Genomic DNA, 16392 nt, shown 5'->3' with positions numbered 1-16392 from the left:
TGCTGCTGTGCGTCGCTGTGCCTCGCCTGCCTGTGGAGACGGTGTTTCCTGTAACCTGAGGCCCCCGAGCCTAGCAGGGGCAACCTGTGGAGGCAGCCCTGGGGGAGGAAATGACACATTGATTTGAAATTGCTGCCAATCCCCATGCCTGCCCTCCTTTCCAAAATAAATTGGCAGAGGCCATTTCTGCTCTCACTCAATTAGACCCTGTCCTTCATTGCTGTGACATGAACTACCCGCTGCACCACAAACACAAGTTTGCAATGACGAGTGACAGAAAAGAATCCATCGGAGCTTGACCTTGATTTGAAATGACTTTTTTTCAAATGCAGACATTCAATGCTCACATTTGTACTTATGAAATAAAAGGGGCGGGCAGAATGTAGGTACAAAGAGATAAGGGAGTAAATAACTTAAATCTAAATTAAAATACTGCTTTGGCACTGCGTTCCTGTATTCTATTAAAGTGTTTTGTAAACCATATTTATTATATTGATTATTTAACGGTGATACCCAGTTTATTGAGGACTAAACCCCGTGTTTCAATGAGTCCTGAGAGATCAAGGAATTGAGAATGAACACAGTCTGCAACATCTTCTGAGTCACGCCTCTAGATTTCTCTCACTTTCAGCATCTGCTGCTTGTCACAGTCACAGTTGTTATCTTGGTTGCGTTGGCCGCTGTAATGGCCTCTGTTATCTCCACAGTCTCTCCCTGTTCATTTGACCTGTGTTATCATTAGTGCTCTCAGGAAAACTCCCTCCTCCCCCACAGCACTCACTGATGGCTGCTCTAGAGAAGAGGGCCATATGGGGGGGGGGGGGGGGGCATGGTGGAACTGGGCTGAGACATCATGTAGCCCAAGAGATGGCTGCACTGTGTTCCTTGGCCTTCATACGCAGCGCAGCTATGCTGGAAGACTTGCGGTCTGGATCAAGGTTGAGATCGTAGCCATTGATTCCCCCGCCCATCCCGGGACCCCCAAAAAGGCTGCCCATGTGTGTCTGTCCCATGTGGCTGCTCCCTGGACTGGGCACGCCCAGGAACTCGGAGACGCCACCAGGACCGTGAGGATGAGGCGGCATGCAGGAGGAGACGGAGTCGCAGGGCACAACGCAACCCGGCACCGGAGATGCTCCACTGCTGCTCCCGATCCACGAAGGGTTCTGGATCTGGAGGGAAGGAGCAGGGATTAATAATAAGGCTCACTGCTACGTGAAAGGGGTCGCTCATAGTCAGACAATTCAGCGAGCAGACCACCGCTTACCTGTGCATAGTTCTCAGGCCGAGTCAGTAGAGGCAGCTCATAAGCAGTGGAGAAGTGTGTCCGGACCTGTTGCATCTGGCCATAACGCTCCCTCTTCCTCCACTTGGCTCTGCGATTCTGGAACCACACCTGCAGAGAAATCAATCCGTCAGGAAAATACCGACCAGCCTCTAGGACACAATGTGACTTATAATTTTAAACACAGCTCTGGTAGATCTCACATCATGGGTAAAGCCGTGTGTGTGTGTGTGTGTGTGTGTGTGTGTGTGTGTGTGTGTGTGTGTGTGTGTGTGTGTGTGTGTGTGTGTGTGTGTGTGTGTGTGTGTGTGTGTGTGTGTGTGTGTGTGTGTGTGTGTGTGTGTGTGTGTGTGTGTGTGTGTGTGTGTGTGTGTGTGTGTGTGTGTGTGTGTGTGTGTGTGTGTGTGTGTGTGTGTGGAACCAAGTGTGTGGAGGAACCAAGGTCTTCTTCTCTCCCTCAGCAAGACAAAGTAAGAAACTGGACCACATACAATGAAGATAGGGGAGCAAATAAATTCTGCAGCACATGAAAGTCCGGGCCCAGGTTTTAAGACTTGACGTGTCTTTAAAGTGCCGTCCACACGAAGCTATTGATGTGAAAATGGTGAGTCTCCCCTGGTGTTGCACGAATCAGCTCCTCCCTTTGATACACAGGCGTCTGCCTGCCTTCAGCCTGCCAGCGTCGACAGATCCACATCTGGGCCTGTAGCCATTCATAAATCACTCGGAGAGAGGTGTGCTCTCCCCCACATGTCAACACAGCAGGATACAGTGGGGAATCCCTCAGTATAATCCATGAAACAAAAAGTTCAACTTTTGACCAAGAATATGCTTTTCTTTGTCCGTCTTTGGGATTATTAAGTATTGGATGCGGTGTATATGAAGTAGGTTTTGCTTTCAGGACCTGCTGACAGACAGAGTGCAGGGCTACCGAGCCCACGACTCCCGAGCTGTAGAAGGCACGGGAGGAAAGCAGGACTGAAGGGTGGAAGACCGTTATGAAATTATGAGCAAAAAAAAAAAAAGTGTAAGAAAAAATGTGTTTCCTGAGGGAAATTCACTGAAATATTCGACTGCGACCTTGGTATTCACTTCTATGGTAATTTATGTCTCTGCAGAGATCTATTCTATGTCCGTCTGTCCTGGAAGAGGGATTCCTCCCCCGTTGCTCTTCCTAAGGTTTCCTCCTTTGTTTTTCCGTGTTAAAGTTTTTTCCAAGGTTCTAAGTATAGTAGTTGTCATATGTTAAATCCTTTAGAGGCATATTTGTTGTTTGACAAATTCAAAATTCAAAAGTGACTCGACGGTGACATTATTGGCCCGATAAAATAACTACTGGATATTGATTATAGACCAGTATAACCACCATGTAGACAATGCATTCCTTGGCACAAGCCATTTCTAGTGTTTCAGTTCTGCTTTAAGTTGCACTGCTTTATAATTGATTGGATGTTAATTATTTGGACACTTCAGGGCCATCCAGACCACCGTATGTAAGACAAACATGTCTGCATACTCTACAGCTGCAACAATCCTTAATCACAAAGTCTTCCTCAGCAAAAAGTAACAATGCCAAACGTGATGGTTGCAGCTTCTGAAATCATAGTTAACTGAGCCTCTTTGGGTTTGGGATTGTCGGTCAGGTGAAACAAGACATTTGAAGATGTCACCCTCTCTGGACTTGTGAAGGGCATTTTTCTCAGTTTTATGGCGTTTTATGAAACAAAAGTTATCACCACAATATTCAACTATGAATTGAATAGTTGCAGTCCCAGCAGACTCTTATTTTTTGTAGCCTAGATATAAGATGCCTTATATGAGGTTTCTTATGTCTAGGCTAAGGGATTAGGTCAGGCCAAAATCATCTGCCTGTTAATAGGAATGAATCGAATCACAAATAATAACATAATAACAAATAATCATGTGATTAATATACCCAAATAACACAAATCAAGACATTACTGATATTATTATGACATTATTTTCAGAAATTGTAAGCCAGTGGTAGCCACCTCCATTTAGTTCCTGAATATAATCCTTTTATTGAGGGAAACATTTTTCTACAATGTTTTCTCCCATCTCCATGCAAAGAATAGAGGAGTAAAGGGGGTAGTGGATGTCTCCTTGTGATTTTTTGTATGTATTTGTTGGTTGTCTGAATCTTATCCTCCCAAGAGGGAAAGGGGAACTTCTTCAAAGAGAAGAGAGAGTGATCCTGCCTCGACACAGAGGTTTGAACTTGGATTGTGGGTTGATTCCCAGCCCAATCAGCTTGTGGGTTTCACAGTCCCTGACATGCAATTTCCCCTCATCCAACCTCCTCAAATCCCCCCTCATGTCTCTCTCTCACTATTTCTCTCAATCAACTTAAACACAATGGAGTTGACAAACATGAGCAAGTTTTCCTTTTGGTCTAGGGGTGATATATACGCACTGGAACAGGCACAAAAAAACATCTAGCTGGCTCATTTTCAAAGAGAAGACCACATGACCTCCTGTGGTACATAAAGCCGCCGACTGTTTTGCGAGATGGTGACATAAAGAAATGTCGTCTGACTCCGACATTCCTCGGGTCAGCTGGTGAGATTAGAGGACAGCTCACCCTCACAAAGTGGTAAACTGATATCTGAGGTTGTGACTGAACCCCAAAGTCAAGGTGAGGGGTTGTTGCCCTTTGAATTACATCATATGTTTGAAGGGGGGCTCAGAGTCTATGTTATGCCCCCCCGCCCCCACCACCCTGAGGATTTGGGGGTCTATTATTGTTTAAGGTTTGTCATGTCTTTCCTTTGGTTCTTCTTTGGTTATGTGAGCTCATAACATCACAGCTTTGGAAATGTAATCCTTAACGCAAGAGGCCCTGGTTGGACTGATGAACGTAATGCTAGAAAGTTCCGACATTGTTTGATTTGTAAGGTTAGCTGCTTATGTATTATTATTACATTTAAGTCAGACAGGTGAGCATCTGTTTTTCCTAAAAAAGAAAAAATAAGCAGAGCAACATTTGAAAAATGTTTCCCAAGTTGCGCCTCTTTTTCCTAATTCATAAATTAGCTGATTGCAGCCTTGCTATGATTAATGTAGGTTAGGTTCCTGTTCTACAAATCTCCACTCTCTCCTTCTAAAACATACTGTCATCACTTACGGGGCTGTCATCTTAATTGTGATGGATCAAGATAACCCAACTTTACTCCTCTACTTTTAATGTCTTCGTCGTGCTCCCGCCCTCTGATGAAGCTCAGCCTCTTCACTTCCACGCCAGCCCCTTTCTTCCCCCACCGCCGACCCGTCTCTCCTTGTCTCTCTCCTCCCTCCTCCCTTTTAAGTCAGCGAGGGGAAGTGGGGATATTGGAAAGTGAGATGGGAGAATGTTCAAACTGGAGCTTGTTTTCATTTCATGTTTAATTTCCTGACGCCTAAGCCCTTGGCTTTCCGCAGCTAACCCCTCTGACCTTTCGGAGGCGTGCAGACGAGAGCAGAGGACCGAGCGTACACACACACACACACACACACACACACACATGCATTTACATATCCAAAACGTCAGTCACTAACAAATATGTTCTTTCAACCTGGACACTCCCACAGTACTAACTGGAGCCTTTTCTAAACAAGCAAACAATGTACGAGTGCATATATGCCCCTTGTCTTGGATTGTGGGGGACTGAGTGTGTCATGTTTCACAGAGGGTTTGCTCTCCGTAGCTTTTGCTTTGAACGGCAGTAGGAATGAGACCCGAGCCAAATAGTTTGGCAGGGAGATCATTCTGGGGAACATTATGAAGTCAGATGTGTCCTTTGCGACTCCACGTCTCTTATTCTGCAACTTCTAGGCTCGTTAGAAAGGCAAGCTGCTGGTGCTTTCAGGAGAAGAATTTCAGTTGACATGAATATTATATTATTTCTCATAATAGTCGTGGGTGACCCATCCTATACATGAAGCCCCAGAAGGATACCAACTGCAAACAGTACTATTCTTTATTTTATCTAGCAGACATCTGCAAGGAAGGTGGCTCAGAGCTCTCGGAGCTCAAAGTGCTTGGTGGTGATACAGTAATTGCTAAAGACGTTGACAGCAAAAGGCAGCTTACAGAGCCATTAAAGCGCTTTATTTATGCTCCAGAGCCAGCAGCAGAGGGAGAGGAAGAGGGAGAGAGGGAGGGCAGAGTGCACAACTCTAAAAGCAGCTTTGAAGTCCAGCCGTCTCACCTCATCTCTGTCATCCAGGACCACTGCGATTGATAGACTGCCAGTCACTCACACAGCCTCTCTCTCTCTCTCCATAAAAACAAAAGTAGGCAGTGTGGTGAAGTTCAAGTCTGAGGTTGGAGAGCTAATTGTACTAAATAAACTAGTGGCAGCAGAAGTCAGAGACGTGATTACGGAAAACTGCAGCCCAACTTTATGGAGACGTTCATCATCAAACCGAGGATGAAACTGTAGGACCTTGACACTGGCATTTTGGCAGAAAACATCTGCACTCTGGATTTCAGTGAGTGTTGTTTCGGAGATGAAAAGGATTCTCCGGTGGGTTGCCAAGCTTGGAGTGCCCCTTGGTATTTGACAATTGCATATCCCTGGACTTTGTCTTGATAGACCTTCGGTTGAAACTTTGGTTTATTCCTGATTGCATACATATTAAGGGTCTGATTTTAGAAGCGCGGGTCAAACCTCACAGTGACTCAACGGAGTCTGCCGTGTGGCTGTCAGATGAAGAAGTTAATTATATTCATCTGGGGAATAGATGGGTCTGCAACATGAATGCACTTATTTTACTGTACTACCACAGAGGACCAGGCCAGGTTCTCTGTCCCTGACTATGTCTCACGCCCTGCATGGAAATTGAAACTGGCATCTCAAAGTAATTTTTTTTTTTTTGCATCCTTGCTTTTATAGCTTTGATGACGATTGTTCCTCTCCATGTGTTTCTCCCTCCCGCCTCGAGAGTTGTGCGGCGAAGAAGTTTGAACATGGTATTGCCGGGGAGAAACCCTTGGCCTCTGACCCTTCTGCAGAGTCTGCAGCATGTAAGAGCTAAGTGTATTCCCTCAGTCCCACCCATCCCACTCTGATCTAAAACTGGCAGGCAGAAAGAGGGATGGGGAACAATAGGCCTCACTGTCTGCTGCACCGAACAGTCTTTGTAAACATGCCAGTCTTAACTCTCCCAGCCTCCTCTGTCATTTCCCTGAGTGATTATTAGCACGCAAACATTAACGATTGCAGTCACTCAACAGAACTCATGGATACCCCCATCCCCCCATCCACCCCCACCAAGAAGGAACGACAGAATTCGTCTTTTCAGCAGAATGACACATGTTCGTGATGAAGTGATGAAGCCCTATAGTGGCTGCAGTAATCTGGATGGCAGCAAAGGAGGAAATCAGATTATCATAGAGTAACAAGAGGGTCAGGGTGGATGAACTTTAACATTGGGGGCCGCTGTTTGTTTCCCGTTTCAATCCAGCAGTCAAGCATGATCACAATGGACCACGTGTTTATTATTGTAATTGGCCATTATTATTATTATTGGCTGCTATTTTACCCATAACAGTGTAGTCATTTGAACCTAAATCAGTTTTTCTTATGTAAACCTGGTTTTATTCCCCCACCCTCACCTGTACGCGAGCCTCCGTCAGGTCCGTCCTCAGTGCCAGCTGCTCGCGGGCATAAACATCTGGGTAGTGTGTCTTCTGGAAGACCTTCTCCAGCTCCTCCAGCTGGTAGCTGGTGAACGTGGTGCGATTGCGTCTCTTCTTGCCTTTGTTGCTCTCGGCCTCACTTTTGTCCAGGGGGCTGGAGAAGTCTGAGCCCGGCCGCTCGCTCAGACCCTTTTCGCCGGGCGCCTTGAGGTTCAGGTAGCTGCCTTCCATCCCAGGAGGGTCCACACTCGGGGGTAACTCAGACTCTGTCAGGCTGGTGTTGTCTTTTCCTGTGAGTAGGTATAAGACAAGAAAGAAGTGATCACGTTTGAGCAAGGTTTGAAGAAATGGCTCAGCTTGGCCTTCAGACTTCAACTTTTTAACAGCGCAGTACGAATTAACTGCGGGTTTGAAAGAAGTGGGATGAATGTAAGATGCTGTCCATTTGTATTATGGGAAATGTAGGATGCAGGGTTGTTGCCCAACGCTAAATCTCTGGAGAGCCCCTTTAATGCTGTGATGTGGATTGACGGTACTGCTTCAAAACCTCATAAAACATACGGGACATTTTAAAGTTTAGATGTTACTGTGACTGCGGTTCTTATAAAAAAAACATTTGAGCAATTTTGGTTGCGTCTGAATTGTCATTCTTCCCATTTTCATATTAAGCATGAAAATCGAAAGTTTGTGTAGCTTCATATATAATAAGAATCATATTTTGGCTGTAATAATATTATTTTCATGCAAGCTATCACAACCAACTTTCTAACCAAAAGGGGCCACATGTTGTCAATAATAGTCCTATAATTATAGTTACTACTCTATAATTGATATATTCAGCAGAGCAATATTTTCTTTAAAATGTGGCTGAATAAAATCACTGTGCGTCTGCTCATCATCACGTTGCGACACCCACACAAAATAACATTCACTTTAAGCCGACGTCACCCTTTTAATGTTTTATGTAAAAGTTCAAAGGCCATGTCTGTTTGCAACGAGAGAAGAAATGTCCTTTTTTTGTTTTGTTTGAAAGCTATGTCACTACACATTGGCTTGACCCGTGACACAACCCTTGAAGCCCCCTCTCTCTCTCATATCTCTCAATCACGCCATGTGAAACCCGAGCCATGCCGAAACCTTGCTCCGTCTCGTGCCGTGTATGGCCGGCGTTTGTGTGCGCCCTGCAGCCTCGCCCCGAGGACGTAAACAACATTGTGTTTGTCACCTTCAATTTCGAGAGCATCCATTTTGTGACAGGCCTCGCTCTGTTCCTGTCAGCGCCGGCTAGCCCTTTTTTTTTTTTTGTTTCCTTTTAGGCAATGAAGAAAGCTGTCCCTTCTCCTTCAATAAACAAACAGCTGTGTGGATAAATAAGCCGAAGGGTTCTGGTTGCAGGCCAGTGAGGACAGTGTGCTCTGTCAGACTCTCTGTTTGCCTTTCCTGCGACTGGGCATGAGGAGCGCCCGTTCCCAACTCTGTTGGTCCAAACGCATGGTCTCGTCCATAAGAACAGACTTGCAAGTCTTGTGAAATTCCAGCGTTACATTCGTCCAATGTTTGTCTCCGAGTTGGATCAAGCTTGGGATGTTAGACTTAAAAATGTGCGTTTAACTTTGTCACTTTGCGTTTTCGTTACGTGTCAGTAATGACCTCCTGTCGTTCTCAGGAACGCCTTGCAGCGGGACAAGGAGAGTCGACACTTTGTGGCACTGGTGACTTTCCGAGCCAAGTGTTTTAGCGTTTAGTAAGATGACTGAATAGTTTGAGAGTGAAGAGGCTAGGCGGTGGCTGTCTGCAACATGTACGTTTGTTTTCATGGATTAGTAGGCTTTTGGCTAGTGTGTCCCACAATGAGATGTCAATAGTCATCCTTGCGATGCTGCAGCAGCCCTCCCCGGCTCTCTGACTCAGACTTGCCCCGACCGAGACGCTAATGGAACAACACAGCTCGCCCAGCTGGAGTTCATGACCTCATATCGCCGTGGCCCACCTGTCAGACCCTCTTACAGTCTCCACGCAGGCAGATGTTCTGACATCACCTACCCCTGCAGTGGCCTCTAATGCTGAAGCACTGTGCAATATTTTCTTTCTACCCCTGGGCAGGAGCATGCCTGCAATGTTAGGAAATAAGACGGGTCAACTCCAGGTTCCTGCTTTGCATTTGCATCTGTGAGAGAATATGCGGTTATGCCCCTGAGCAAGGCATATATCCTATAAGGCAAAGGGTGCAGCTGGAGGAAGGGAAGATGGTGGGATAGTGGGGGTGGGGGGGAGTTCAGATCCACATATCTCAACTATGTTTACTCTGGACTCTGGACTAATCAGAACATTTCATAGATAAGTTTAATTTTTCTTAAATAGACTTATTTTATTTCTTACTGAGAGTAAGATGAAAAGAATAATACTACTTTCATGTGTACTCTAAATATAAAGCTTCCTTGAGCACCTGCTTAGCTTAGCTTAGCATAAGGAGCTGACAATTCACCATCATATAGGAGTAACACATGATGGGAGCACAACACCCTGGCCTCGAAGTAGCGAGGTGCTGGATTTTGTTACTAGCTCTTTCCCCTGTTGCCAGTCGTTGTGCTAAGCTAAGCCAACTGGCTGGCGGCGGTAGCGCAGTGCAGAGCAGCAGTCATGAGCTAGCACGCTAGGCACACTCGCATGCATTGAAAGGCATGCACGGCTAACCGGGCACAGAGAAGCTCGCATTACAACACACACAGAGGGAGAGCAATGCCTTTACATTGCAAATAGCTGTTTGCTGCTATATTTGGTTATGGTATAGAGAACGTATAAGGTTCTCAGACTTCGGGTCGGTGTGGTTGGGTCTTATCACCACAATGAGCGTTCAAATCGGCTTGTACTCCAAAAATATCTTTCTTTTCTTCTGTCACTCTAACAACACAGAGTCCTTCGCCACAAACATCCTCCAGTATTCTCGCATGCTACGCTGTGTTTCTGCACGCTGTTTCTGAGAATGCAACCATCACACACTTTCTTTTGCGAGCCAAGATTCCACTCCGTTGGCTCCAGGTTTTTTTTTTTTGACATTCAGAGGAATGTGCTTTTGACTGTTCTCATCTCAGAAGTCATCATCATGTATATAAATGCAACGAATATCAGCGGCTGATCCTGCAATTTGCCAAAGCTACTCTTTGACAAGACGCAGACTTCTTCAGTTAACCGAGGTCAGATATTTACTAGGGTCAGCAATTTAATCACTGCTGAAAACAGAGAGAAAACATCAAAGTGTAATTCAACTGGTTGTAAAGCAACAGGGCACCCTCTCAGTTTTTATGGAATGGTACGGGGAGGGTCAAGTGAAACCAAATAAAAGAAACACTATAAATTAGTAACCTGGGGAAGGGTTAATGACCAAACACTAAATAGGGAAGGGAATGCTTTTAAACGGAGCGCTCCAAATTGTTCTCTCCAAACACCCAAAGCTGACAGCAGTCTGCCACAATGTCTCTCCACTTGTCACACCTTATATGGACCAAAAACATTTAAAAAGTCAAATATTTCATTGGCTTTGGTGGCTATTCATTTTACATTCATTGCTGGGTCGCAGACTTGCTTTGGGCTGGAGGATTTTTCCCCGCTGCACAGTCAAAGACCTGATGTTGACTATTGTTTCCTCAGTGGAAGGGAGGCTCCCAGATGTTCCTGAGGAGAGATCTATGCCAGTGGCTCACGCAGGAATGCAGATTCCCTGGGAAACAAAAAAAGTCTTTCTGTTCAGCCTCAGCTTCTGATGAATTGACACGATCATGACCTCACTACTGTCATAATACGTTGAGCCGCGGTTGTCACTGTCTCGTATCAAAGAGCTAAAAAATTGTTATGGTGCTTTTAAATGCATGAAATAATGTTGAATTTACACTTGTTTTCTTCTTAAGGGGAAAAATAAAACATCTTGATAAAATAGTATTTTGACAAAGCTCTCATTTTCATTTTAAAAGGAGTTTTGAAGTATAAACAGTCAAATGCATAGGCCAAGAATTAAAAGTACATGCTCAACCCTAATGATGAATATCAATGCAGAGAAACGGTCTAAAGCATTAACCTCTCAAGGTCAAGACAAAGTCATTTGTCAGGCTAATCTTTTTAATGTTGTAACTGTGTTTTGTATTGTCATTATTACAGTTTAGGTTGGTTGATGAAAAATTAATAGTAGGACAAGTAATTAAAATGATGAGGAATTGAAATCAAACATGATTATAAATGATATAATCAATTATCAGTTGGCATCTCCCTGTAACATATTGGAATCAGAGGCATATTTGAAATCATAGAGAGGCATGAAGACATTTTGTTGTGCAGGTGGTGTCGCTGTGATGATGTGGATAACTTCCCACCCCTGGCCTGTAGTAAACTGTGTGTGTGTGTGTGTGTGTGTGTATAGCAATATGAGCTGTGTCTCTCTGCTTAAAGCAAGCTGAGAAAGAGGAATAGTATTTGTTATGGAATCAAAATCATACCTTTGTTTTGCCCACTGGTTTACATCATTAGTCTGTCATAGTTGGCTTTCTTCAGTTGACATTTTGTGATGTGGGAAGCTTAGATCCCTTTTTGTAGACCGTATTTGTTACAGGTTAGATTTGGTCCCTTGATAAGAATGGAGGAAGTGGGAGTAAAGACACTGCACCAGCCTCAACACCAACAGAACAGATCAAAAATGTGTACCAGCTGCATGGTTAAAGTTTCCAGAGCATCTCTTTAATCTCGCCTGCATGCGATCCTCGGGTGGGCTGTGGGTCATTACCTGCCGCTGTGAGAGAGGTGACTGGAAGTAAAAGGGGAGAATCCTGCTGTGTAAGCCGAGCAACAGCATGAGAATTGATTTATCCATTGGAACGGTGAGTCGACTGTCTTCTCATTCAATGGCAGCCAGATTGCTGCAGCTTCGCCTCCTGCGTCACACATTTGTGAATCTCTATAAACAGATTCTGCATTCACATCGGCAGACCCGATGGGCTCGGAGATTGCACATGATGAATCGAAACCATTACAATTTTAATAAGTCCTTTTAAAGATTCCCATCGTATAATTTATTTTACTCCCTGGTTCACAGACCCAGGACGGCACGATCACAGGTGTCAGTCAGGCTTATTGTTAACATCGACTCAATGTGTTAGTCACACATGCATATCCTGTGACATCACTACTCCCAACCTTTTAACAGAGTACTATATTTTGACAAGAGGCTTTTAAAACGCTGCCAGGACTTTTTTTTGGGGGGGGGGGCCTTGTTTTGGTTTTCATACACCGTGAAAAATGTTTTACATATCACAGGATGCTTCAATAACCGGCTGACGGGAGAAGGGGTTGTTTGAAAGTACAAAGATTGACAAAGCTGTTAGAACTGCATTTTTTACTGTTATTTTATAGAACGGCACAAACAGTCTTTAGTGAATAGTGTTCTTGCAAACACTTTTGTACGTCAGCGATGCAGAACTGAAATGAAATCACGGATAACAACTGAAAATGAAAATTATGAAGCAAAAAAACTTGTGCAAAAAACACGTTTGCAAGACCCTCTCATTTCTCCCAAGTCCCTTAAATCATTACCCAACATCCATTTCTGACTTGTTGCTTATTTGTAGAAGGTATTGTTGACTCTGGGTTATGTAAACCAGTCCTACTTTGTCATCGCAGAGACTCTAGCTTTGGAGATCTGATGTTTGGGGAGTATGAATAATAACTATAGGAGCCAGTAATGCACATCTGCCTTAGATTAATTCCAACCTCTCCTGCAGCGCTGACCTGCATTCCTCAGCGCTCGATCAGCTCCAGGGGATTTATTTCATTCATTGTTGTGTGAGCAGGTAGACAGCTCCATCCCTGGTTTCACTGTGGGACGGTCTCACTGATTAACATGCATTCAAGGAAACAAACCCGCCAACGTGAGTCACTACTGTGCAGAAATATGTTCATTCACTCCTTTGGTCTTGTATTTTTACTGAACATCAAAATCGCTTGGGTCCAAGTAAGATTTCCACTCATGCAAAACAACATAAACCTTCCAATCCTGTGATTTAATGGATTAAAAAAAAATGTAAACGCTATATCTAAATAGGAATATGAATGAGGCTCTTAAAAAGCATATTAATACAGTCAAATAATACTTTTTAAAAGTGTGAAAATTAGGTGTGAATGGATGCAACGTTGCCATAAAAATACACACAATAAATCCACAGATGCATCTTTGCTTCTTTAAATGTAAATATGAGCATGTAAGATATGTAGTTGGCATATATCAACCCATTTTTCTCTTTTTTTTGTGTATTTTGGTCTGCCCATGTAGCATCCTCACAATGACAAAATGTTGGGTTGCCCTGTCAACAGTATTGCAGTTGAGGCTGCGTTGCCACACAGAAACTCCCTTCGCTATATGACTTTTGTCATCACGATGGTAGATAAAGCGTCAGCATTGAGCAATATGTATCTCCCATTGAGGACCACACAAAGCAGCAGGCCTGTTGACGCCTGAGGCTTTGGCAGCGGCCCAACGCATCCTCCCCAGAGCCGCGATGCCTTCATCTGGCTGCAACATTTTCAGTGATAACACTGCAGAGCTCTCCTCGAGGGAGGCGTGTTGCATTTAATGATGCCGTTTAAATGGTTCTGTCAATGCACTTGCCAAATCAATTGACTTCAGTGCAGGGGGCTCCCAATAGTGTGGAGGCATTGCTCTCAACTTTGCTCAGCAAAAAGTGACAGCGATTCTGTCAGGGAAATTGATTACTTTGCACTTTGAGGATGTATTTTGGCAAAAGTGTGTTGGCTGCTGCAATATACAGTATATATATATATATACTGCAGGCCTAGTTGTAATCGGTCCCACTAAGCAGTTAGGGCAATTTAATTTTATATGTTAAACATAACGTTTAAATTTACTGCATATAATCAACACTCATTTAGTGCAGACCTATTTAAATGTTCTTTGGGGTTTAGTCTCTTTTTTTCTGAAGTTTTTTTTCAGTGTCTGAATCTGTTTTCCAACACGAATCGACAAATAAAATGTCTTTTTAAATTTTGGGGTATTGCATAATTTTCAATAGAAAAGAAAAGATCACATTTCAGCCGCGATCATTTCTTCTGTATAGCAACCGCGTCATCATAAACATATGCATGCTGACGAGTCTACACCTTGATAACTCACCAACATGTTTTGATTTAGTTTTCACGTATAAGATATTGTATAAATACCAACGTATTTTGTACGTAATGTAGGCTATTGTGTTTTCAGGCAGTGGGCCTTCTCTCAGACCTGCGACACGGAGTCATCGTCTGCTCAATAACAGGGTATTCTTTTTTTCTTTTTCTTTTTTTTTAAGGACCTGTTTTCTTTGAACGCTAGTACAACGAATCATCGCAACAGTGACTTTTTCTATTTGTGAGGACACCGAGACAGTCCACACGTTGAATTAATTTCGTCATTGTATGTCGACACATTGTGTGGTCTTGGCCAATAGGCTATCATATTGTAACGGTGTTATGATCATCTCCCTAAAAAGAGATTTGATAGAAAGGGACTTCCTGCGTATCACGTATTCTATTATTAATTAAAACGTGCTTAAAAATTAATCATGCTATAAATATGACGGACTACGTTAAATAGTCGAGTCCATTTGAAATCATTAATCAGTTTTACCCCATTCACATAGATTCTCCCGTTTGAGTGTGTGTGCGTGCGCGTGCGTGTGTGGCTCGGTAGCTTGTAGTTCATATTTGGAAATTAAAATAATTGACGGCGTGCTTATTTGTCAGCGATGAATAGTGTTACTGTCTGCTTTAGAACAGTGAGATCAGTGTCAGTGATGCCGCGGTGGCACGATGAAATTCACTTAGTGAGGTGGATAGAACACATCCATCCATCCATTCAAAAATTAATAAAATAAAATATCTTCTTCACCTGTGTCTTAACTCGCTTCCCTCAAATAATTTGCCACAATTATAGTATTACATTATATACAGGGCAGAAAATCCCATTTACCCTGGAATATATTTTAAATTAAATCAGGATGGAATTTTGACAATCAGTGATTCCGTTTGGTTTTCCTCATAGTTACATATCAAACAAATTTTACCTGATTTCCCAACGGTTTGATGGTTTTATGGTCCTGTGCAACTTTATTCTGCCCCCTATACACAAACACGTCTCCACTCAGTCTCCCACATTAGACTTGTTACATTAAAAATGCGTTTATTTTAGTATTATGCACAGTCCTGCTCAGTTAAATAGTGTGCGCCTGGTGATGGAGTCCTTGTGTTTCGCCTCTCCTCCTCATGTCTCTTCGCTTTCACATTCTCTATTCGGCTACACACTACATTACATTCCCCTCGTTGCTCGCAAACGTGGGGACATTCCGACCTTCATCGTGTATTCCCGTTGAACGCGACGCCGGATATGCCGCCTCATACACGCATCTGTGCACTCACCATAGCAGGGAAGCAGCGCGCCGTTGTGTCCGCTGTCCGGGTGCAGCTTGTTGCCTTCGGGCGGAGTTTTGCAGGTCGGCCGCTGCATGAAGAGCTGGTACTTGTTGAAGGTGCTCTCGTCGGCGCCATCCAACGACTGGCACTCCGGCTGGAAAGGGCTGCGGGACTTCTCTCCGTACGCCTGTCCTTTGCCCGGAATGAACGTGGGGCTGTATTTGGTGTCGGCGGTCGGGAACGTCCTGAACGGGTTCGCCTGGTGATCCCTACCTTGCGCGGTGGACGTGCTATAATATGAATCCATCGATGTCATATCGCAGTATGAGACGCACGCTGCGTTCATACCTAAAAAAAAAAAGTTATATTAAAAAAAAAAAAAAAAAAGATCCACACGGTTCTTGTTTCCCTCCCCTTCTCTAGACAGCAGACACTCTACAAACTCACACTGACGCGCTCGTGCACACACCACTCTCACGCTGCCGCATCTGGGACTGCTTAAAAAATGAATCAGATGTTTTCCAGAGACTGCAGACTGAACAAATGCTAAAAGCCCCCTGAAGGTTTGTCGGGGTAAAGAGAAATGCCTTGCTCAAGATGATGCCGCCTCAGTAGCCTACGATGTATCTGACACACACACACACACATACACGCGCGCGCACACACACGCGCGCTCAGCAATCCGACCTTCAGGCTCCGCGCACATGTGAAAGTAGGCCCGCACCGAGCTCCGGCCCGCGCTATTATGCAGCCCGCAGAAATGGGAGGTCAAGCTCGGGGGGGGGGGGGAGAGAAAGCTTTTTCGGTAAACACGCGGGAAACACAACACATGACATTAATGCGATTAGAGGATGAATATGACGGCTTTGATTCGCGCTGTTGCATGAGATGCCCCGACCTCTTTATGCCAAACTTTAAGGCGTTTTAAAGCGTCGTTTCCACCTCGGGAGCCGCACGTTATTATTCATGTGCGTTCAAGGAAAAATCTAAATTGTGTTTTCTTTGCTGCATGAATAATAAT

The 16392-nt window shown here is 44.2% G+C and overlaps 1 protein-coding gene across 1 annotated transcript; it reads right to left on the bottom strand.

Annotated features, from left to right (window-relative positions):
- Window positions 1-424: 424 nt before the first annotated feature.
- alx4b (ALX homeobox 4b) lies at window positions 425-16044 on the bottom strand. The gene is made up of 4 exons (XM_084016966.1): window positions 15378-16044; window positions 6903-7216; window positions 1268-1396; window positions 425-1172 (listed from the first exon to the last, which is right to left on the bottom strand). Exons 1-4 carry the CDS (start codon window positions 15715-15717, stop codon window positions 852-854), a joined length of 1104 nt encoding a protein of 367 aa, XP_083873092.1. The 5' UTR covers window positions 15718-16044; the 3' UTR covers window positions 425-851.
- Window positions 16045-16392: the final 348 nt, after the last annotated feature.

Source organism: Eutrigla gurnardus (assembly GCF_963514095.1).
Source record: "Eutrigla gurnardus genome assembly, chromosome: 9".
Classification (NCBI taxonomy): Eukaryota; Metazoa; Chordata; class Actinopteri; order Perciformes; family Triglidae; genus Eutrigla; species Eutrigla gurnardus.
Note: the sequence above shows the minus strand (reverse complement) of the source record. Positions and strands in the feature narration are given on the sequence as shown.

Bases quoted from the DNA above. Each gene is read 5' to 3' on its own strand.
- alx4b (XM_084016966.1), bottom strand. From the start codon at position 15,717: ATGAACGCAGCGTGCGTCTCATACTGCGATATGACATCGATGGATTCA. The intron at 1,397-6,902 runs GTGAGGGTGGGG...ATTTCTCTGCAG, and splicing joins TGACGGAGGCTCGCGTACAG to GTGTGGTTCCAGAATCGCAG. The intron at 1,173-1,267 runs GTAAGCGGTGGT...CCTTCCCTCCAG, and splicing joins GGCCTGAGAACTATGCACAG to ATCCAGAACCCTTCGTGGAT.